Here is a 25228-nt window from a genome sequence, read left to right on the forward strand (position 1 = left end):
GTAGTTCTTCTCGGGAGTGAGCATGGTTAGGGTTGGGCCGGCTCACCTCTTAACCCTAGGATCAATTCGCACAATGCTGGTCCTCAATTTTTGGGATCGAGGATTGACCCTATTGAGCTTGGGACCGAGGACCGGACCGACCCAATAAGTTCGGTCCGGTTCTAGGATCAACCCGGAACCAACCGATAATTTATTTATTTCATTTTTTGTGCTTTCCGAAAAGGCAATTAAGGACCTCAAACCGACCCAATGGGTTTGGTCCAATTCTAAGGTCAACCCAGGACCAACCGATAATTTTTTGTTTCATTTTTTGTACTCCTGAAAAAGCGAGTGAGGACAAGATTGACTCCATGGGTTCGAAGATGAGCGAGGTTAATTAAGAGAGGCGAGTGACGAGTGTCGAATGGGGTGAACGTCGAGCATATAAGCAAGAAGCTACGAGCATCGATGCGAGCGGCATGAGGACCTAAAGCAAGTGAGGTGAGTGTCGAATGACAAGTGAAAAAGTTGTTTCTTTTGATTTTGACAAATTAAGATTAAGAGGACAAATAAGACAGAAGAGAACAAGTACTAGAGAAGGATGCTGTGAGGAATTATTTATGTCCTTACTCACAAAACATTTTCCTCATTTGTAAATTATGGTTAACACTAGTAAAGACATTAAAAGATCTAAGTTATTCAAAAATAATGTAAAATTACTTGAACTCTTCACTAATGAGCTATTTAATGTTGTTGACGTCGTTTATTTTAGGGTTTCTCTATATAAAATTATAATAATATATTAGATATATAATATATATAGAATCGGGTTGCTTGTTGACTTAAACTCTCTCGGGATTGATGACCAATTCGCACGATACCGGTTTAATCTCGGGACTAAGGACCGACTTGGTCTTCCTAGGAACCGCACCGACTAGCAGGGCATTGGCCTAGGGTTGGTTTAAGGTTGACCTTTGACCGATACTCACCCTAGTTCTTTCGGCTAATTTTGATTGGAAATTGCGACGTGAATGGGATTGTAGCTAATGGCATTATCCTATGTGCAACTATTGATGTCAATGCTGACAATTTTTATTTTTCATTTTTATAAAATTTCTCTCTTTTCTTTTATTTACTTTTTTTCTTCTTCACTGCATATCAAAGTTACCAACCAATGGTGAGGGTCACGAGCCCGTCAATGGTGGTGAGTGAGGGCGCTGTCGGCCCTGCATGGCCTCGCTGGCTGAGAGAGCCATGCTTTGGTCACCCCTAACTTTGTGTTGGTCACCCCTCTCCCATGAAAATTTAAGCAAATCAGAACATGCCATGCTAGAGCTTGTAGAATCAAATTTATATTTTGGTGAATTGTTTTAATGAAAAGAATTAATCATGAATTGCTTTCGAAAAGTACATGCATCATTATTAATAATAAAATATAGAGAGACGATTTTTAAACTTTTGGACCAAAAAAAAAAGGAGGGACATTTTTTTTTTTTTTTTTTATGGCTAAAAAGAGGGAGTATGTATATACCCTTGAAAGAAAAGGTATCTTTTTACGTAGGCCACGATTTTCCGGAATCGGAGGGCAGACGTCGACGAGTTTATAACGCATCCGCATCTCCTTCCCCACCACGTAATATCGGCAAAAATCATCGCACGCAAAATATCCATCGACGCGCCGAAGCAAAGTTCAGTTCGTTTCGTTTCTGTTTCGTTTCTAGAAGATTCCTCTTCCTCGATCTCTGCGTCGTCTCCTGCCACCTCCGTCCTCGAACCGAGTCGATCGAATTTCCATCGGTTCTCCTCGATCGCGCGTTGTTTCTAGGGTTTCCCGACTCGGCGGAGAACGAAGAGACCGGGGAAGAAGAAGAAGAAGAAGAAGAAGAAGAAGAGGGCGGATCGATGGATTGGGGGAACGTGACGGCGGAGATCGATGGATCCGCGAGGTGGACTGGTCGCTGCCACTTGTGCCCCTTGCCCGAGTTCTTCTCCAGGTTCACCGTCCCGAGATCGTGTACGCAAGCGGAGCAGCCGCCTCAAATGCAACCTCTACTAGTACGGATTCTTTCCCCTTCTCTCGTCTTTCGATGAATTCGCGGATCCTTCTCTTGCTCTGTCACGAGTGTTCCGTCGCGGAACGGAGGAGGGGGGACGGATCTGAGGTGTCGTGTTCGGCGGCGAAACTGACGCGCGCTCGATAGAGTTTGTGTTGATCACGGAATGAACTTGATTCGTGCCGGTTGAATTTTGTGCGCGGACAGCCTTATTGTTCTGAAATTCGAAGAGATTGAGTGGAAAAAGTTCGGATTATTTCAGCTTTGCCTAATTTTGAATAACTAGCTTTATCTTTTTCGGTTTTGTCTAGCTGAAAATGCGATTTTGAGCGCTATTGGTCTGGTTTCTGATATAGATGACCTCTTATAAGCACGGTTAATTGCAAAATATATTGAGAAGCTCCCACTCTGTTCCCCCTGACCGATACTTGATTACAAGATTTGTAGATAGTAAGCATGTTGAACATAAGATTGTTTCTGATCCCATGATTCATTGATGGTGAAGTAAAATGCTGGGTGAAGCTCAGTTACTATTTGTCACCTGTGTTTTGTGTGAGAGAGATGTCTTTCTGGCAGATGTGAGGTGGATTGCCTGTGATCTGGTAACTGTTAAAGATGTAGTACTTCTTAGAAAATGTTGATAAGTTATGGAATGATATTAGAGTGATGAGAAATGGAAACCTTTTTCTTTTAATAGTTTTTCTATGGAATTGCATTTTCATCTAATTACTAATAATATATTTTCACTTGCAGCTATAGGACAAAACTACTTCACTATGATTATTATCATTCTGGTAAGTAACTGTAAGAAGGAAGTTTTCTATCCTGTTTTGACTATGAAGAATGTAGAACTTCTTTTTCCCATTTTCATCTATTATTGTATCGACTGCAGCACTTGGTTTTCAGGAGGCCACTTGCTATTATTGCTGCTCTTTTGACAACCCTTAGCATCGCATTCTCAATGACAGGTAACAGTTATCTCTCTCTCTCACATCTGGTGGAGGATAGTCATCTTAGTGAAAAGCATCTTTATGTGATATTTCATCTATATAACATGTAATTGCATATGCTGAAATACTAGTGAACTTAGAGTATTTCCATGTCCAAGCTCGAAGGTGAATGTAAACATATAAATTTTTTTCTCCTGTCTTGCCATTCTCGTCCAGTGTGTCGATTTCTGCCTCTAGCATTGCCTGCTATTGGATGTTGCCAATGGTTACTGCAGCTTTGCAGGCACTTTTAAAGGAAGGTGACAAGGAGTGTTAGGCAGTTTTCCACATTTAGCTGCCAAGATGAGGCCATCTCACGTAAGTTTTAAATTCTTACTTTTCTTAAAATTTTGTTTTTCCCGATGATTATTTTTTAACAATTTACTCCCAACAGACCGGTTATCCGGGGCGTCCATCACTAAAGGACAGTTCACGTATGTGGTCAGCCACGCTGGTGTTTGTCTTGATATTCTCTTAATCCTGAATTGCCATTGCTGTTGCATGGGCCCTGAATTTTTCTTGTCCGCATTGTATGAGTCATTGACAAGTGGGTCTCTTTCCTTCTATTCTTGCACAGCGTCACTTGTCCTCTGGTACCTCTCCTGTGGTCTTTTAACTGTCCTTTGGGCATTTTTGATTGGACTTTTCTGGCATGAATCTTTGCTTAGTTTAATTAGTTGGTCTTGTACTTTGCAATTTTATCTAATATGACTCTTCATGTCTGCTTGCTCTCTCAGCCACTCTCCTCCATGCAAGTTTTAGAACACCGGGACTTGAAAGTCGCCTGAATACATTCCGCGAGGAATTTCGTGCTGTTTGGCGTAATTACAGTGAGAGAGTTCCAGCTTAGAAATGAGTAGCTTTTTTCTTGGTAAGTTCTTATTCTTGTTTCTATGTCATCTGCCATGTTTATAAATTACCTGTCTCTGGGGAAAATTGAATTTCAAACATCCTTTCATGCATAGAATTAGCACGGTCAACTTCTGGGAAAATTGCGCCACTTCTTAAACTTAATGTACAAAATGCAACTAAGTCCTAACTTTTCAGTTTTTCCGATCTTAGTCTAAACCTTTGAAAAAGTGCAAAAATCTAAGTTATAAATTTTGATTTGTTCAATTACATTTTAAAATTTAATTGAAAATATAATTAAGTCCTAAATTATGCTGAAAGGCAATATAAGGAGGCTATGTTGGTAAATTTTCAAGTGACATAGGAGTACAATTATGGGTACTGTTCAATGAAAGGACTTGATTGCACCTTTGGAAAAAGTTTAGACTCAATTGGATGCATTGATAGGTTTAGAATTTGATTCCATTTGTAAACAAAGTTTAAGACTTCCTATGCACTTTCCTGTCAAGTTCTTGTAATGTATGTGAAGTTTTTGGTCTTCACATGCTCAATAGATTTTTTCCTGATCATAAAATGGGAAAACATGTTATTGAAGAGACTGAACATTGTCAATTTTCAGAGACTATACTGTGAGATGTTGTTGACTGTTGCAATGTGAGAAAGTTGTATGTGCTGTTACTTTTGTGTGGTCAGCGATAATTTCTGTGGTGCTGCTTGCCTGTACAGAGTTGGCTAAATTTATAAAATGCTAATATCTGCGCTGGATTCCTGGAGGTTGATGCTGGTTTAACTAGCTGGGCACTCCCATTATGGGAACGCAAGACTATGTTTACAGCAATCTATGTGAATGACATAAAGTTCACACCACGGAATGGTGAAACACTGAAATTCTTATTTTGTGGTAGCATCTTAGATGCAAGGTCATCGAATAAAATACCAAAACTTGAATAAAAAAAATGTGATTTTTTAAGGAACATTAAGGAAGGGATGGCTTAAGTAAAAGAAGGTTCACTTATAAGGGTGCTATCAAATATAGCAGAAGAAAGACAAGCAGAATGAGGCCTTTACTTAAGGCTTAGTAAAAGCTGTAATCGAAAGTTCTTTTAGAGGTTGACATGTGTCTACTCTAGCATTGCTTAATGTCTAAAAGAATAACATTTAAACATGAATCATGAAATCGGCATGACAAGCAAAGTCTTATTTAACATAGGAGCATCTGTGTGATTTTACCAGACATATGAATGGGATGACTACAATTTAAGCAGCCTTGGTTTTGGTGGATCAGAATCGAGCAGCTCTAATTGCAAAAGAGTTATTGTTAATTTTTTATTTTTACTATTTAGATGCAGATTGAGTGAAATTTGACCTGATTTGAGTGCTTAACTAAACCACCTTTTATTTGGGGGAAATGGGGTGACCATTGTCATGTATGAGACGAGGCATGAAGGGGATGGCTATATTTCAAAACAAATTTTTATTTTTCCACAAGGAAAATATGTTGTGCTAGACTTATGTACGCAACCCTCAGATATATTCTTTTTAGAGAAGATATGATTTGATTTGGGGTGTGTTTGTTGCATTGAAAGTATTTCTTTTGGGAACTGTTTTCATTGATTTTTGGTGTTTGCCACTTGGTGGTCAACCTGAAAAGTTGTCAATGAAATCTTGGCAGCATGAAAGACAGAAAATGAAGCTCCCTACTAGAAAAGAGGAAAGTGTTTTCCAAGTAAAATGAGTTAAGTCTGGTGTTAATATGGCAAGGCTGAGGACCAGTGCACCTCTTCCCCTCCCTCTCTCCTCCTTTTTCATGTACTGTTTTCAAATTTGCTATATGCCTTCACCTAAAAAAAAAAAAAAAAAAAAAAACTTGTAAAGTTTTAATAAACAATCAATATGACTAATTCACACGGAATTCTTTATCAATCAGCTATGACAAATTTTTTTGAAAATTATATGCTTTTCATATTAAGATGCATTATCCAACAAGGAGGGAAAAGCAAGCGTTTTTCTTGAAAATATTTTCCAAAAACATTTCCATATCATGAAGTTTTATGTGAAAACAAACAGGCCATTATAGCCTTTACATTCTAATGCATACGTAAGAATCTGTGATTCTGGTCTTGATGCCAATGAGCATAGTAGCTGGTATGATACTCGGTAATCATCAGTTGTGGGCTGGTCTGTCGTGCAACTTGCAAAAATAGACTGATTGGACTTTCCATTAGGTGATGAGCAGGAAATGATAAGTTCTTGTCCAATGTGCTAGATTAGTCTTTGGTAAGTTAAGGAGTGTCAGATCTGTTTTTGTCCCCCAGATGCCAAAAACATAGCAAATAAACTTGAGGGTTCTATTTGGCTTTTTGACCTGGTCATTGATTAACAATGCCGTGAAGCTGAGATTTGAGAAGCCAGCAATGAATTATTGCCTTGTTTTGAGTTGATTCACAAAGTTCAAAAGTCAATGTTAAAATGACAATGCTTCTGACCTTTTTTTTAAGATCTAGTACCTATTTCAGCTTTTTAAAAGTCAGGTTAGTATGTTGACTCCGATTGTTGCTTATCCAGGTGCTCCCCCCAAGGCTTGAAGCTTTATTGATGTTTTAGTTGCAAATTTGGATGACAGCAGCCGGGACAACCACAGTGAAATGAGTTATTTCTCGGACTAGGATCACTGGGTGAAGGCCAATATTAATCTCCGCTGATTCTCCGAAGGTGTAAAGTGTTGAAAGCAAAGTATTCCGTTTTTCATTTCCTGGGAAGCAGAGGCAGAAGAGGAGATACGGGTCAGCATGAAGAACTCAGTGTGACGTGCTGGCTCATTTGGCTTCTGAAAATGTTTCCTTTGTATGACATGTAACCTTGTTTGCATACCGAACAGAAAGAAAAAAGAAAATAAAAGAGAGAATTATGTTGCGATTATTCTCAACTTGGGATAGCACAAACCTGTCTGTAGCTCTCGGAATTAAGTGGGTGAGCTTTTCTTGATTTTGTGCATTCCATGAAACAAGTCGCCATCCCCACATTCACGGTTGCGAGCCAAAAATGGAGGAAAAAGGGATATATGCAAGACCAAATCGAAAGGAGGTTGCGAGCGCAAGTAGTGAAATGGGCCATTAACGGAACCAACTCTCCGTTTACCGATTTCCCCTCTGAACCTGGAATTGCCAGGGTGCTAAGCAATGTGCTCTCCACGAGTTGTTAAGACTTATCATCTCGTGTTGTTTGAATGTCAGCTTAACAGCTTAAGGAAGAGAGTGAAGTGGCTATCGATAGATCTTAGTGGGAGGTGAGAAGCTCCGTTTTCGCACAGCATAGGATGATGGAGCAATTCACATGATGAGCCTTCCACGTGCTCCGTTCTGGAAAAGATAAGTTAACATGTTCTGCCTGGAGGATTGCTTTTTGGGAACAACGATGGCCTACCTACCCAAATGATACTTGTACTAAAAAAAGTGAACACGCATGGCTTCATGACTGGGCCGTATGTCCGCGTAAAGGCCGCGTAGCTTCTAGCAATTCGCTCTCTATTCAAGTTGATTGCCAGATACTTCGCAGCTACACTAAAGAAAACGAGAAACAGCAAAGATGTCGGCTCTTTTTAGTATTTGATTGCATAGATATTGGTTGTTGACGGTTGTGCTAGAATTTACTTCATAAAGAAAATCACCATCCCACGCTACTTGGTGAATCTTTTACGGGATAATTACAAAAAGAAGCACTAAATTTTTCTGGACTAAATTGGCAAATGATCAATTGATTTTAGATTAAAATGGCCAAATTGAAACTTTTAGGACTAAATTGGCATCCGTATAATAGGTTTATGATTTTTTTTTTTAAAATAATTTTTCCAATATCTTATCTTGGGCCCTTTTATATTGCATTGGAGTTATAATGTTCCTTGTGCGACAATTGCGTGCAATCGATGATTATGTTGATCGGGTTTATTGCTTAAGGAAAAGAAGTTTGTCTGGCTAATTTTTACACCTCTCCACGCCAAGAAAGACTATCAAGCTGACTCAACTATTTAGCAAAAGATTGAAAGCAACCTCTTTTTTCGCTTATGTATTCTGTCCGAGTATCTGGTCCAATTATTTTTCTTCTTATATAATCAGTTCTCAGGCTTTCTTCATCTACAATCAATCCATTCTCTGTATTGCTGTTAGAAATATCGTCAAAACTTACACGACATCGAACATGAAACACGCGATAGAAATGTGAGATGTTGTGGCATCAAACTGGCTACCCTTGACTGCTCTCAATCTAGGGGCCATCAGACCCTGCTTGTCGTGCACCCACACGGAGAGATGGCTCCGCTATCGGGCAAGGGCCGTGCGAAGCTCCCCGGTGGTTGCGATCCCTGGTGGCTTAGCAACAGCGGTGACCGGTCGGGCGCTTCTCTCTCTCAGGTCCATTGACCGTCGCTTAAGCATGATGACGGGGTCATTGAACCACTTCTAACCGCGAGGGTCTTTGGATCCTCAATGGTGGCTAGGCGAAAGAGGCCAACCACTGCTAACCTGGTACGTCCCCTTTTTGCCCCTTCTTTTCAGTTTTCTTGCTTTGTACTTGGTTCCACATCTGGTTTAGGTGTCCATTTCGTGCCATGTTTGCGATATGATGATGTTACTAATGAGCATCGACAAAAAGAGTTGAAGAAAATTAAAGGACTTAATTGCTATAAAAAATCAGAGGAATGAATGTATGTATAAATGGTGAAGGGACTGAAGCTGTGGTCTAATCCTTTCTTTGTCATTGACTCATTATGTTCTGATAGGAACCACTTCCGAACACATCCAAGTGGTCAAATAGTGAAAAGAATTATTAGATCAGTTTTAAAACTATTGTATAAATACCAATTCAGTTTATATCTTTTCAACATTATTAATTTAGTTCTAAACATCTGCATGAAATTTCAATGCAATTCTTTTGATCAATTTTCACCAAAAATGGCTAAAATGATGGTTTAGTTATTGCCGATCGTTCTAAGTGATCTCCTGCCTTGTTAGTGATTAACGGTGAAAATTGGTTAAGATGACTACCTTGAATTTCACGCAAAGATTTATGACTAAATCAACAAAATAGTAGAGTTTAAACTGAACAACATCCGTATATCGGTTTAGCAGGACAATTTCTTTCAAATAGTGCTGAAGCTCGCACACAAAAGCAGAAGGTAAATTACTAAGCTTGATTATAAGAGTAATACGATCATTCGAGGACGAATAAACCAAACATCTAAAACCATTTCATTGTCAATCAATGGAATATTTGGGAACATTTGCCATCTAGGAAGTATAATGTCACACGCAGGGGCACAGACTGGCCCCATGTTCCGTCGGCCTCTTTATAGCTCGCACCATGTGCGTCTTTTTACTCCTTCCCTCTGTCTATGATCTGTCTGAGATCTCTCTCTCTCTCTCTCTCTAATCTTGCCTATATAATGAGGATCATCGGAAAATGTTGGTCGGCAAGAATCACCGGCTCAATCATCTCTCTGCCATCAGCGTTTTCAGATCGATAAAGAGAGGAAGGGAGGTGAGAGGAAGGTCGAACATGGATGGGTTTTTGAAGTGGACGCAGGCTCTTGCATCAGCATGGGGAGTCATACTGATTCTCGGTCTCATCGGGTGTTGCCTCAGCACCATCCCTCACCACCACGACGACAAAACCAGCGGTTGTGCTGGCTGCACTAGTGATATCGGTGTATGATGTGTGCTCATTCTTCTTCTTCTTCTTGAATTGTGAACACTGAACATACCGAGACCATGCAGACATCCGTTGGTTAAAGGCCATGAAAACACTTCCTTTTTGACCGTGTTAACAGATGAAGGTTGTACAGTTGGTAGTCTTCATCGTTTCTGTTTGATTCTCAATCTTATATTGTATATGGATCTTGTAAATGAGCCTTGATATGCCTAGGTCATGCTATAAGTGTATACAAATTAATTTGTGGTGCATACTGTTCATTCTTCGTAGAAATGCAACCTCAAGATGTCTGTCTAGTTGACAAGAAGTCTTTATTGGATGCTGATTCATGTTTATCGGGCCGTTTCCAGGCTTCTGTCCCCTTAAAACCGATAAAACCGGTTGCCGACGAGGTTTCAACCAATGATTGTAATTAATAGGGCAACAATTCTCTATATTATTATTTAGAAGTGGTAAAGTTACCCTACAGGACTAGAACGCCCCTATGCCTTGATGGAATTTATCCAAAACCGTAGCCCTCACCCCCCACCCCCCACCGTGACTACAGAAGCCACAGCCGATGTCGAGGTCGGCGACTTCGAATCTGAGGTCGCCAGCCTTAGATAATTGGTCGATGGAGTCGGGCTTCGTTTGTTTTGACCAAGAGAGAGAAAGTTGGAGATGGGCTGTGACAGGGCTGGGCACGGCTGGCGAAGTGCAGCTGCTCCGGGACCTCAAAAAACTAGAGAAATAAATATATAATAATAAAAAGCATCTATAATTAATTTACATTAAAAATATTAATCCGACTTTTATTAATATCATTTATTATTTTAATTTGACAAATTTAACTAATTTATATGGCAATAATCTATATAAAACTTGGATAAAAAAACAAGCAATCCACGTTCTACTATCAAATTTAGGGATATGTACATTACAGGTCTTTAAAATTTATTTGCAAAAGTGCAATCGAGTCATAAAATTTATTAAATTGGTGCAATCGATTCTTTTTTAACACCATCAATTTGTTTAATTGAAAATGCTAAAGTAGTATTTTAAAATTAATTTGTTTATCCTATGTAGCAATTCTTTTTTTTTTTTTTTTACTTTTTTTCTTTAAATTTTATTTAAAAAATAGTAAAAAACGTTCAAAAAAAGTTAAAATAATTCTAAATGGAAAAAAAGGCAAGGTTGTGAAAAAAAAGGTAGGTGGGTGGCTAGGAATAATTCTAAAAAGAAAATGGAAAAACAAAGAAAAAAAGGCAAGGTTGTGAAAAAAAAAAAGGCAGAATTGTGGGGTGGTTGGGCATGTTGCCATTGTTAGGGCTGACGTCCTCGTCAGCCCTAGGCAAGGAGGGTGGGCGGCCCTCATTGGGCCAAGCGAGGCCTAGGTGAGGCCTCGCTGGCTCTAGCCAAGGGCCGACGACCATTATTAGGCTCGAGTGAGGGCGCGGCGTCACCTAAATCCGGGTGAGACTTGTTCAGACCTCCTCAGCTGGGGCATCACCAAGATCTTGGTGAGCCTCGTCGGCCCTTCCTTGGCTGGCAATGACCTCACTTGAGCTAGCGAGGCCCCCCTCCCACCACCTCGCCGGCCCCCTCTAATGGTGGTAGTGATGCCTAGATCCCTACTTTTTTTGTTTTGTTTTTTTTTTTTTTCATATATTTACATTTTGACTCCTTAAGTATTGAAAACTTTTAAAATGGACCCCATGCATGTCGGAATTATGTGTTGGAATCTTAGACTCGCGTGTTGAGAAAAATTGACCGTGTGTCAAATTTTCTAACACTTGTCAACCTCGTGTCGAAATGTGTTGGAGCTTGTTGGAGCGCGTCGAATATGACACAAAGGCCCCTGGAGAGTATCGGTGCTACATAGATGGCGACAACGGGAGACGACGATGGCTCGCTTGCTAGTCCTTGGTCTGCAACACAGGTTGTGGTCGTGATAGATGGGGGAGAGCAGTTTGGGAAAAATAGAGAAGGAAAAAGAAGGAAAAGAAAAAGAAATAAGAAAATAAAGAGGGCAAATCAACCAGGGCTATTTAAATGGAGCAGTACTTTGCGTCGGTTTCTGAAGGATAACTTTAAAATGTACATAATCCAAGAATGCTTCCCCTATGCTCCCCATCTTCCTTCTACAACTCTTTGATTGCGCCCTGTTGCCCCATTCATCACTTCCCGTCCTCATCAACTTCATTTTGCTCCTATTGGATTGGTCATTATAGTTACAAATTATTTAGTTTGAGTCATAATTACTCAATCCACTCATAAATGTACTAACCTGTTTCAGGTTACTCCATTTGAGGTAATAACTGTCCAAGGGACCAACGGCTAGAGATTTTCTTACGGCATGACTTGAGAAGACTTTTCCTTAAGCCACAAAAAACGCTGCCTAAGATCTGCTAGAATCTAAAATACAATAATAAAGAAAAAGAGATTTGCACATTTGATCTAGAATACATCATTCTTGATGCGAAATGGCAATAATTTGGAGCTCAAGTACTTTTTTTTATATTACTCTCTATATTACTAACTCAATAAAACTGCCATTCATCCAAGTGTGTAGTGATCCTTATGTGAGGATATTTTGTTGGAAATTAATCTAAAGAATACACACTGTTTGTTGTAATCAGAACGTCAATGTAAAGAAGATGATAACAACTTTATAATATCCTTCCTTTTACCAATTTTGGAGAAGAAGAAAATAAGTTATCATTGAAAAACAACATAAAATTGGAGGTGAGATACAGATATCCGAATCTCCTTAAGACGATTAGTTCCTGCCAAAGGTGTTCCGCAGATTCACGAACTATGCCTCCCAAGATACAACACCTCGAACCTGTTTGGATTAGCATTATGCAAACAGGACTTAGTCGAACCGTTCAATTGAACCAGCACACCCAGAAAAAAAATTAGAAGAGTAGAAACGTATATCAAAGTTCTTTTGGAGTTGAGTCGGAAAAACCCAAAAACTGTAATGAAAGTCTATGCTCCCATCTATTTATAGAGCTTTTTATTTTTAGTTCATGTACTGAAGAGATCAGTACATGAACTAAATAGATGTATATATCCACGAAATTCATGAATTAAGAGATACATGAATTCAAAAGATTCACGAATCCAAAATACGTGAATTCAAGAGATTCGTGAACTCTATAAATACATGAACTAAAAGATACATGAATCTAGAAAATTCATGAACTCAATAAATACGTGAACATAAAATTATAGGAAATTCATGAATCCAAAAATAAATACGTGAACAAAAAAAACGTATCTTAATTTATTGGCTTTCGTTGATCCATTGACCATAATTATAACCATAATTACAACATATTTGTGTATTATATGTATATAGCTTTGTGTATCAGGATAGAGAATAGACTTGGAAATTATTTATATAACTTTAAACCACGAGCCGTCTTGTCAAAGCCCGGCTCACATTAGCCTCGTAAAACAATATATATAAATTTCAATAACTCTTCTATTTTTTATCCCTTTATAATTCGTGAAAGATTCTATTTCAGATATGCTATCAAATCTCGGTACACATACACGTTTTCGATCAGCTACTTTTTCATTTTAAATACCAATGGTTCCGAAAATCATTCAAGCAGAAGAAGTCGACGCTGACAAGGTCAATCACTCGGTTTAATTCCACTTCCCCTATCTCTCTGTTTAAACATGGAAAAAATCGCAGCCGTTTTTTCACGCGGTCAAACAAGAAAATGTCTATCCTCGGAAGCAAAAAGCCCTCGTCGCTGGCTGGGGACCGATTCAAGAACATATTATTATTACGGTATCGCGTATTTTGAATTGCTCCTCGAGCAACACCACCTTACATGTTCTATATAAAGATGGGTGCTACGGAGAAAGCCTTCAAGTCACGTACTTTTGCAGGCAGATAAATTAGAAGAAGGAAAGAGAATATGGAGACTTTCGTCATAGTTTGGATTGCAGTGTGTTCTACGATTTCGGTTCTGATTGTGATCGTCGCTGTCCTGAATGCCATCTTTGCGATCCGTATGAGGGGAAGAATTTTAGGGGACGGCAATTTCGGTGGAGGAGACGGAGGAGCGACTAAGCACGATGCGCTTAGCAGTCATTTAGGAGTACTTGATGGTGGCGCTTCTCTAGAGTGTGGAGGAGATATGATTGGTGTTGTCGATTTCGGCGGTGGCAGTTTGATCAGTGGGGCTGACGGAGGAGTTATAGGCTGCGGCGACACTGGTGGCGGCGGTGGGGGAGGCGGTGGTTCTAGCGGTGATGGAGGCGGTGGCTGCGGCTCTTAGCCAGGGACAGAAAATCGACATGCTCGACGCTTTCCAGATTGAAGTTTTCTACATAGAGGGCAGCGGAAGTTGCAATATATTAGAAGGATTTGTTCGCTGTAGGTGAAGTTAATTGTGTACCATCAATCAAATTTTTTTCCAGATAGATTATGTACAACAATTATGTGATAGAGAGAAGTCTTTGCTTATCATTGTCCAAAGTCTATATTACTGCACATATAGAATGTCACAATGTAATTGAATATTTGTATTAAGGTCGAGATTTTAAGATGTTTCAATTTGAATCTTTGTTTGGAAAAGAAAAGAATATTTTCATTATATAAACTTCATTTAATATTCATAAGTCTTTTCTACAGTAACACATTAGATGAGAAAACCAGGAAATTTGTGCTCGATTCCTTTTACTTTCATAAATTAGGTAAAACTTTCATTGTAAATTTTGTTACATTTTTTTTTTATGTTTATAGCGAGCAGGAGTCCCTATTCCACGATTTGGGTGACATGGACAAAGAAACCAGCTTACTAATATAACAGAGAAGTGAAAAATCAAAGACAAACTTGTATCTTGCATGAGATTAACTCGGTGAAGAGATTCCTGCAATAATGGCAGCAAGCTCCCAACGGTATAAATTTGGCAGCTTGTAAATATCATACGCATGGGGAGAAGCTTGAATGACGGTCACATTTCCAGACTTTCCAAACATAGCAGGCGTGAAATCTGACCATTCCTTAGTAAGAACTGAAGAGGTTGTTTTTGGCTCGTCGAGACGTTTGTCAAATGTTGGAAAACTAAAGATCTTACCCTAGTGGCAAGGGAGGGCATCCTATGCTTTGACTCAAGAATCGATGGTTGTGGATTTGATTCCTACCTTAGGAAACTAAGATTTAAGTGGGGAGCCGTGATGATGGGCTGCTGTACTAATTCCCCTCTAGATAGCCCAGCTAATCACGTTTGTGCTCCTGAATTATATATATATATATAAGTTTTAAATATAAGTTTTAAAATGCCGCAGATTATATATAACTTTCAAAATGCCGCAGATTTTACCGATGCGCTACTGCCCATTGGCAAGCTATTACACTTTTTCTCACCACAATGCTAGTCGAAAGTCCAGGACCAACTATACAATTCAGGGAAAGCCCAATTTGCAGACTAGGTAAATTTCCTTGAGATCAAGGGTACATTGGAAATTCAAGCCTATGACAATCGACTTATAAACCGAGTGTCGAATCACTTGATCTGGGCTAAGGGGTATTATCGAGATCATAGAAGCCATGGACGACTTTGCAACCGAGGTCATTGTTGCAACCTACCCTCGAAGGGGCGACCCTCGGGGGTGGAATTAGGTTCAGAGGTTAAGGTCAAGTGAGTAATGAGGACCTCACCATGGAGCGCTTGAGCAACGTTGTGGCGCAACAGGATGAATGAGAGAGGCGGAGAGACGGGTCGAGGGAGGAGAGATAGATAGGGACAAGATGGAAATTGGGCGATGTGGCTCAACATGATGAATGAGAAAGTTAGAGAGATGAGCCGAGGGAGGAGAGAGACAGAGAGATAAGGCGCAGATGGAGACCGAAAAAGGAAGGGAAGATGCAATTAATGGATGAAAATGGGGAGGAGACGACGGACGTGATGCCGAGGCGGCCGGATGACAGTCAGATACTATTTGGGTGCAATGGACAGCGACCGTTAATGTTGGCGGGGTGGTGCAAAGATTAGGGTCTATGAGAGATTTGGGATTGATGGTGTTTCAAAGAGGGGTAGTTAGTTTTTTTATGATGGGATGTTGTCCAGAGGTATGGAAAAAATGTACTTAAAAAACTGGAGGTATGGAAGCGGTGACGAGATGAAAAGTGAGGTATGCTTTTGTGATTCTACCGTAATAGTCTCCTCTTTATGTTTTCTTTTGAAATGGTTGATACATCACGTTGCTAAATACAATTACAGGTGCTTTAACATATGATTAGTTTTTATTTTTAATATTAAAGTCGTTGGTAACCTTGGTTCATGAAAGAAAGTAACGAAATTCGAGAGTCAACGTGTTCTGCGGAGAATGATCAGATCGAAGCAATGTCGATATTCTAAAAAAATGGGTCCCCAAAAACTTAATTTTTAGTGTCATTGATGATAGCTCGGACAATCCGACCTGTCTATATAATTCTAGAAGTCGACCATGACCCATGAGTTTCGGCTAGTTTATACGGAAGAATGTTTCGAGAACAGCACGCGTGGCATCCTCACTGATCCGTCGACCAAGCTAAACAATAAGAAAGCAACAGGAAATTCCCATGGAGTTCTGTCCATAGACGCAAGAAGAGGCTGAAAACGCCGGTCCTAAGTAAGTCCTCAAGGAGGACGTTTTATGAGTTTTGGATTGGTCAGATTAATCAGTGGAAATAACCCATTCTCCCTCTGACTTTCCTTAATTCAAATTGCTTAGGCGAAGCCGTTAGCACGTCACCTTTCAGCGACGCTACGAGTATAAAACGTGAACGGAATGGAGAGAGAGCGATGAAGAAACTCGTGCCCCGTATTCTGCTAATTGGCGATTGGAACGACGTGAAATCTAATTGAAGTCATGGGCTGCATTTGCAGCAGAGGTCGTGGGAAGATGAGAACCAAGCCACCCATTGCCACCCGCGCTCGACGGCCATTTCATCATTCCAGATCTACCAAAAAGAGGGGTGCCAAAAGAGGCGGGGGCATGGCCACAATTGTTCAAGGTACTGGTCGTCGAGGTGGCGGTGGTTGCGGTGGAGGGACTGGTTGCGGAGGAGGGTGCGGTGGTTGTGGTGGTGGCTAAATTTTTCCGTTTGTGGCCATAACTGGTACATGTATTTTATACTTCCATGCTGGACAAATGTGCATGTAACCGTTGGAGTGAGATAAGCTTGAGATCACATAGATCAAACTCATCTATCCCTACATGAATAATGATTCTAATGCTTCTCTTCCATATGATTTATGGATTTTGCAAAATCTTATTGAAACTTCATTGATTGGTTTAAAATTTTACATCATTCGAAGTGAATCTAAAAAAGGAAAGTATGAAATGTCCATCCAATAAACTAGGTCTGAAAATTTAGCTTTTTCCATCACTTAATACCTTCTTTTGACGTTCTTTAATCCGTCACCTGGGCCTGATGATATTTAGAGCTCGTCTTCAATACGAAAAATATCTCTCGACAATTTCAACTCAGGGAAGTTTTATGGTCCATTGAGGAACGGATCCTCGGATTGTAATGGATCACACTTTGAAGAAGAAGAAGAAGAAGAAGAAGAAGAAGAAGAAAACGTGAGTGTGTGGCTCTGTTGATTAAGAATCGGATGGTGATTTCAATGGCGAAATTCGTTGACCGGCACCTATCATTAGAAAGCCTCTTCATCCATGCATTTTCGACATTCTAGTCATGATTAGCTTATTGTTGCTATGATCTAAGATAGGATATCTTGATGCTATGTTGTGTAACCTCTAGTGGGACTAGAGGAGGCTTCTTGTAATCTTGCTCTACATAGTGGAAGTTCTTCGTGAGCTTTTTTTTTTTTTGGGTGAAGTTAAGAGATAGTTCTTCGTGAGCTTTTGTTCCGTGATTTTCTCTAGTTGCGGTTTGCACGTTAAAATCCTGTGCGCCCATATTGAACTGTCTGATTGTCTATTACATTATAGTAGTGGTTATTGTGCTCATTTAATCACACAGTGGAGAAGAAATTTGCTGGTGTTAAATAGTTTCCGTTGTGCATGTTGTAAGGCGATTGCAAGGTCTCTTTCCAGTGAAGAGCAAATACTTGTTGAGCCCTCTCATCCTGAGATCACTTTCCGCCCTCATTGAACCAGGCCATTGTAATTACAGAATGTTTGGCATAACTGTTAAATCCACCTACAAAATGTACGAGTCCGTCGCCCTAAGCTCCATTGGCGCACATAAGTTGGGAGATTCTCAATATGAGGTAGTAATGTCTCCTTTAGAGTTCGTGGAAGATTCTATATCAAATATGCCATCATTTTCTGGTACATGTTCGTGTTTCCCATTGGCTGCTTTATCATTTTTAATCTCCCAGGCAGAAGCAGTCAACGCTGACAACATCGATCACTCGGTTCAAATTCCACCTACTCTATTTCTTAATTGAAACGAAGAATAGTCGGCTGCCAATTTTTTTTTTCTTGGGAGGTCAAACAAGAAAAAGTCCTCATCATCTTTCCAAACATATATATTCTCAGTTACTACTCTCTGAAGCAAAAGTCCCCGTCGTTGCAGACCGATTCAAGGCCGAATAACACATTACATGTACTGTATAAAGTTAGGTGCTATAGAGAAAGCCTTCAAGTCACGTGAGTATACATGCAGATAAATTAGACGAAGGGAAGAGAAAAGGGATTTCAGTTCTGATTGGGGTCGTCGCTGCCGTGAATGCTGTGTTGGCAAGCTGTACGAGGGGAAGAATTTCAACGGTCGGGGGTTTCGGTGGACGACACGGAGGAACAATGATGCACGATGCGCTGAAGAGTCATTTTGGAGTAGCACTTGATGGTGGCGCTTCTCTAGAGTGCGGAGGAAGGTATGGTAGGTGGTGGTGATTTCGGCAACAGCGGTTCAATCAGTTGGGGTGACGGAGGAGCTATGTAGCATCGACATGCGACAAGCGATACGCGACACGTGACACGACACGACACGACACGCTGACACATCATTTCTTAAAAATAGAAAATTTCGACACGGTCCGACACATTATATATTAAATATATTTTATATATAAATACATAAATAAATAATAATAAAAATAGCCTAGAATTAATTTACACGAAAATATTAAATAATATCATTCATTATTTTAATTTGTTACAAAAATACACAAAACTCAGAGGAAAAAACATTGTTTAAAGAAAAATGCTGAAATGATATTTTTAAATTTATTTATTTATCATATATAGCATTTTTTATTACTTCTTTCATAGTAAAAGACTTTTAAAAAAAATAAAAAAATTCTAAAAAACAAAACTGAAAAAAAAAAAATTGACCTCGTGCATGTATATTTATAGCAATTTTATTACTTCTTTTATTACTTCTTTTGTGTATATTTATATTTTGACCCCTCAAGTATTAAAATTTTTAAAATTGACCCCGTGCGTGTCGGAATCGCGTATTGGAATTTTGGACTTGCGTGTTGGAGAAAGTTGACCACGTGTTGGATTTTTCGACGCTCGTTGACTGCGTGTTGGAGCGTGTCGGACACGTGTCGAAGTGTCGGACACGACACGAAGGTTTCCGGAGAGTGTCCGTGCTACATAACGGAGGAGTATAGGCTGCAGAAACATTGGTGGTGACAGTTGGAGAGCCAGTGAATCTAAGGCGTGCGATAGTAGCCACGGAGGCAGTGGCTGCACCTGCTAACAAGGAACAGTAAATTGACATGTTCGACACTTTCCTGACTGAATTTTCCTACACAAAGGCCCAAGGGCAGCGGAAGTAGCAATGTTCGGAGGGATTTGTCCACTAGGGCCGAAAAATTTGTAAAGAAAGTTCTAAATCTATTATACTTTTGTCAATTCAGTTATATATCTTTCAATTTTATCGATTAAGTTTTAAACCTTTTTACATTTTGCCAATTAAGTTAATTAGGCCAATTTTGGTCAGAAATCATTGACATCAACTTTCATTGTTCTACGTGGTCTTGCCGTTGATGAAGTGGACAAATTTTAATAATATTAACTTTTTTGATTTATTTTTATTTTTATTTCATTTTTTCCTTCTACTTTTTTTTTTTTCTCTATTCTCTTCCTTTCTTTATTTTCTCTTTTTCCTTCCACCAACCACCATTAGGCCTTGTATATGACTCGACTTGCCGGCCTCAAGTGAGGGATGCCCAAGCTTCCGCTGGCAAGGGTTGCCCTCGCCTAGGCGAGTGTGGGCTGCCCTCGGCCTCCCGACTTGGTGAGGGCTCCTTGTCTGATCCAATGACCTCTTCAGCTTAGGCTCGAGGTTGGCAAGAGCTCCAACCCACAATTGACAAGGTCTAATGGTGGCTAGTGGAGCGAAAAAGGAAAAGTAATAAAGAAAAAAGGAGAATAGAGAGAAAAGAGAAAAAAAGAAAAAGAAAAAGAGAAGAAAATAAAAATAATTTTAAAAAATAATCAATGTACTATAAAAATTATCTACATTAGTATCAACTGTGCCACATAGGACGATTGACTTCCACGTTAGTGATTTCTAGTCAAAGTTGACCGAATGAACTTGATTGGCAAAAAGTGAAGATTTAGGACTTAATTGGCAAAATTGAAAGGTTTAGGACAAAAATTTAATATATTTTGAACTTTTTGGACATTTTTCCCAAGTATTATAAAGTCACAGATTTTACTACACAACATTTTTCATCGGCGAGCCCCTTATCTTTGCCTTTGCATGATGCTAATAGAAAGTCCAAGACTGAAAATTCACCTAAGGGCAAGCCCATTTCGCGAACTTTCTAAGTTTCCTTGAGATCAAGAGTTCAGCGAAGAATCGAGCCTCGACTTACAAACTAAGTGGTGGACCACTTGACCTAGGCTAAGGTGTATAATGTAGATCCTAGAAGCCATGGAATACCTTACAAGTTACAAACGAGGTCATCCATGGCTGCTCAACCTCAATCTAAGGTCGTAGGGAACCTCGGCGAACTCATCACAGTGTGCTCAAGCAGTGCTGCGACGCAACGGGATAGACGAGAGAGTCGGTGGGACAGGCTGTGGGAGGACAGAGAGACATGGAGCAGATGGAGGCCGGAATAGGGAGGGAAGATGCAGTAATTAGAGGCAAATGGGGAGGGGGTGACGGACAGTGGCATTGAGGTGTCTGGACGACAGTCGGAGGCTGCTGGGTGCAATTGATGCATTTCGAAGAGTGGTAATAAGTACTTGTATGAGGGAATGTTATCCAGGGGGACAACTATGCATTTCAAAATCCAGAGGTATGAAAGTGGTCATGGGATTAAAATTGAGGTATGCTTTGGTGATTTTACCTCTGATATTCTCCTTTTTGATTTTCCTTTTAAAATTGACTTATTTTAACTTATATATTTTTCTATGAAATGCAAATTTAGTGAATTATACTTGATTAGACCCAGACCAAGCTCACACCCAATAGAGTCTGGCTCCAATTTTTAATAATTTTTCTTCTTAAATATGAAGAGCAGCTCATTGAAAAAAAAAAATTAACCAATTAGAAAAATGAGAAAAAATTAACAAATTTGAAATTACAAAAATTTGATGAATCAAGCTACTAATATCATTTGATTAAGTGTGCGTTACGGGTGAGCGGTTTTAGGTGCCGTATAGGTTCCACTTGGAACTTGAAATCTACCCGTTAGAACAGGTTTCTTATTTTTAGAACTTGGAACCAATCTGCGTACCGTAGAACCCGAAACCTATTTTGTTACGGGTTCCAAGATCAGTTTTAGAGTCTACCCAAGTTTCGGTTATATTATTAATTGAATAATTGTAGTGAATTAAAATCTTTGATGACCACTACTTGCTATTGCAATTAATTGATCATAACTTATATTTAGACATATGAAAAATATGAACCATTAATAAAGTAAAAATCTCAGTCATAAAATGGAAGTTGAAACTAGTGTGTCTAGATTATACATTCATCATCAAATGATATGGAATATTGTGGGATCGCGCCAAGGTATGGACCAAGAAAAATGTTAAAACTTGTTTCAAGTTCTAGGTTATGGGTAAGAATCTGGAATCACTCGTCAAAATAGGTTTATCATTTTTTGGAATCTGGAACTTATTTTGCATATCTTGAAACCTAGAATCTATAGGTTCCCACCAATTCAGCTCTCAGATTTCGGGTTCTACTTTGCAATGATGCTCATTCCTAGTATGTGTTAGTTTCGTGAAAATTGATAATTTAAAACATTGTTCTCAAAATGATTGTCTGAATCATGTAGAAAAATTAGTTAGCCAAAATTTATCTCATCATCAACAACGGTTCATATCTAAATGTTTTTTTGTTAATGATGAAAATATTTTTGCTAGTTCATTTTTGTTGAAAGCGATGCAAGTGATTATTTTTATAAAAAGTTTCCTAAATCAGTGATTTGCCATCGAACAAAAACTTACTTGGTTACTAGCAAGGAAAAAAAAATGTTGCACACAAAAAGATACATCTGAATATTTTATTTTATTTTATTGAACCGAAAGACATCCACAGCATTTTGATTGGTAGTAAAATTTTCCCCGTAATCTATCAGTTCAGGATCGTTCTTGCGATGTTCACTTCAACGTCACCGGGCGATCATCAGCCCCTCACCCTACATAGTTCGCTTCTGATACGATATTTTTATGTTTAGCTTAAAAAATTCTTCTGTTAAATTATTAAAATCAGGTTTTTTATAACTTTCTACAAAATTAGAGTAATCGCATTCAAGAATTCCACACATGACATAACACGCAGATGTCAGCAAAACCGCGTATTTTTCTAATAGAAATTTATAGTAGTTTGTATGTTATGATTCGTCCATTCAACGAATTGGAATGGGTTTATGCAATTTATCAATTTGTTCAACTGCACCCCCTCAGAGGCGCCTTGGCGTGCAAGCACGCGCAGAATATCTCCTTAAACCATGATCATCAGGCTTGGGAAGACTTATTGAATTGTCTGTAATCGTCGCCACCAACTTCAAAGTTCATTATCTTTATATTCGAGAATCGTATTGTCGAGTATAAAGAAGTTTTCTCCGGACAAGAAAGTGGGTTCTTCTCAGACCCACTAAAACCCATAGTTAGCTGGGATTTGCCCCATTAGATTCAGTAAAATATAAATTTTACAAATCTTTGAGTAGCCCATACATCACTCAACCTGTTAAATATGAGTTGTAATATGAGTCGATGATCCATTTTGTCGTCTCTAATGACAGGTTTTTGGATATGGCAAGTATATGACAACACGACACCTTCATCCAAGTTGGAGATTCAATGTATTCTGCAGGGAATAACGCACCGCGAAAAACTAATTTTAGTGTTTTTTATGATGGCCTGGGCAACGAACCTGTATATATGCTCGTACAAGTCAACGCATAACAATGAGAAAAAAAAAAAGAGCACAGGAAATATCCACGAAGCTTTTTGTCCACAGACGCAAGAAAAAGGCTGGAACCGCCCGCCACCAGAAGTCATCGCGGAGGGTTTTCTTATGAGGTTTTGACTTGGTCAGAATGGAATAAATACTCCGATGGATTTTCCGTGAAAATGACCAGAACATTCCTTAATCCAAATTGCTTAGACCAAGCCATTACTTCGTTGCCTTTCAGCGGCTCGACGTCTATAAAGCAAGAACAGCATCAAGAGGGAGAGCCATCGAGATATATTCGCGCCACCGTATTCTTTTTGTTTTGCGATAGGAACCACGCGAAAGCTTATGTCAAGTCATGGGCTGTTTTTGCAGTAGAGGTCGTGAGAAGACGACAACCAAGCCGCCCGCTGCGATCCCCGCTCAACAGCCCGTCTATCAGGTGGGATCTCCCAAAAAGAGAGGCCTCGGCAGAGACGGCGGCATGGCTATTCTTGCTGGTGCAGGCGCTGCCGTAGTGGCCACTGCTGCTGTGGCCACGATTTTGGAAAGTACCGATGGCGGCGGTGGCGGCGGTGGCTGTGGCGGCAGTACCGGTGGAGGAGCTTCTGGTGATGGAGGAGGAGGGTGCGGTGGAGGGTGTGGCGGAGGGTGCGGGGGCAGCTGAACTTTTCCGTTTGTTGCCGCAACCAGTACATGTATTTTATGCTTTCATGTTAGACAAATAAGCATGCAACAGTTAGAGTTGCATAACTGTTGCATATAAAACTTATATCAAAGCAGGTGTAATTATATAATATATGTCTATATATTTTTGTCAAAAGAGTAATTATATTTGGTCTCATTTTACCACTCAATATTTTTGGTTCTCTTAACCCCCGAAGTGGAAAAAACTATTATTTGATCTTACAGATCGAGCAGATCAAATTCCTATTATTTATGTAGACATCGTGATTAATATGTTTGGCTCTTCATGATCTATATTATTTATAGAATATTGCAATAACTTATCTAGCTGTCTTGAAATTTTATGTTGTTTCAAATATATATGAAAAAGAAGTTGTTCATCCATTGAATAAGGGATGAGCTTTGACTTTTTGGTCACTGATACCTTATTTTAAGGTTCCTTAAGCGGTCATTCCAGCCTAATGGTATCGAGAACTAAACTTTAATAAAACAAAATCTCTTTTAATTTTTTAACTTGGGGGCCAGTTCTATAATTCATTAGTACCCCAACCAAAAACATGGTTGAGGTCGGTTCGGGTTTGTCTTTTTTTTGCGGTGGCCTCTCCTTCCTCCACGCAACCCCTTCTCTGAAATCATGCCCTTTTCTATATTCTTCCTTAACTCTTAACTGTGATTGAGAACAGATAAGTACGTTGGCCTTAAAATAAAACTCTTCTCCCCTATTCTATTGGCCACACCGTTGTTATTAAGAGCCACCCGCAGCACCAGCCCTTCGACTGGTGGTGACACGATGGCCGATGGTGGCTGAGCGGGCGATGTCGATGAAGGAGGGGACAGCGGAGAGGCGAATGTCGAGAGGGACGGGGCACTCGCCGGCAGATGTTGTTGCTTTTGGCATAGCGAGTTGGTGGGAGATGGAAACCAAGCAGGGGGCGGAGATGGAGATTGCTCCATTGATGAGAAAAACGAGAGTGCCGTGATGGCCGCAACGATTGGGATTCTCGAGTTCGCCTTTACTGCCCAAGCGAAGGTTTCTCACTTCGAAACTGGAATTTGACTTCTACTGTTGACGTTTAGAGTGAGAGTGAATGACAAAGTGTTTATGGTGGCTCAACCCTAATTAGTATTAAATGATATGTATATATAAGAATAATTAATTACAGAAAGGGTATCGAAAAACATATAATTACAAAAATACCTTATAATACATATGAGATACATATTAATATTTACTTCGGCTGCTTGAGAAGAGGGAAATATGAGAGCCCGAAGATCCTTTGGAATTAGATGGTGAAGATTGGAGAGTTCTACGGTTTGATTTATTTCCGGTACTTGATTTGATTGAAATTGAAAAAAAAATGCTATGATGCCCATTCAATTATCCATTACCTAAGAATGACACTTTTTTTTTTAACTAGTTTAATGAACATCGCAGCGGAACACTTTACGTTGAAAAGTTTCATTGGGCAGGTCCGATGGGGATGTACCTAAACTTAAGGAGTTACTATTAAAATCTTCTTGTTCAATTGTTTATGTATCAACTATCAACTCAAGAGTCTAAGCTCAACAATTTATAAACAAAGTGTCATGGTAGCCTATTGAAAATTCTAAAATTTATCCTAACCATTCTAAAAAA

At 39.4% G+C, this 25228-nt stretch overlaps 1 protein-coding gene, 1 long non-coding RNA gene and 1 pseudogene across 2 annotated transcripts; all 3 read left to right on the plus strand.

The window, feature by feature from the left end:
• The first annotated feature begins 1881 nt into the window (after positions 1 to 1881).
• On the plus strand, positions 1882 to 3872 carry LOC120289938 (annotated as a pseudogene).
• A 4396-nt stretch (positions 3873 to 8268) lies between these two features.
• Positions 8269 to 9870, plus strand: LOC120289460. The gene is made up of 2 exons (XR_005547474.1): positions 8269 to 8391; positions 9373 to 9870. It is a non-coding gene; the product is annotated as an uncharacterized LOC120289460 (long non-coding RNA).
• Positions 9871 to 13488: 3618 nt separating this feature from the next.
• Positions 13489 to 13851, plus strand: LOC120289939 (glycine-rich protein 5-like). The gene has a single exon (XM_039305342.1). The coding sequence runs from the start codon at positions 13489 to 13491 to the stop codon at positions 13849 to 13851; it is 363 nt and encodes a 120-aa protein (XP_039161276.1).
• Positions 13852 to 25228: the final 11377 nt, after the last annotated feature.

The sequence above is a fragment of the Eucalyptus grandis genome, chromosome 11 (genome assembly GCF_016545825.1).
Source record: "Eucalyptus grandis isolate ANBG69807.140 chromosome 11, ASM1654582v1, whole genome shotgun sequence".
Lineage (NCBI taxonomy): Eukaryota > Viridiplantae > Streptophyta > Magnoliopsida > Myrtales > Myrtaceae > Eucalyptus > Eucalyptus grandis.

What these genes read in the sequence shown, in the direction of transcription:
- LOC120289939 (XM_039305342.1), top strand. Translation starts at nt 13,489, where the DNA reads ATGGAGACTTTCGTCATAGTTTGGATTGCAGTGTGTTCTACGATTTCG.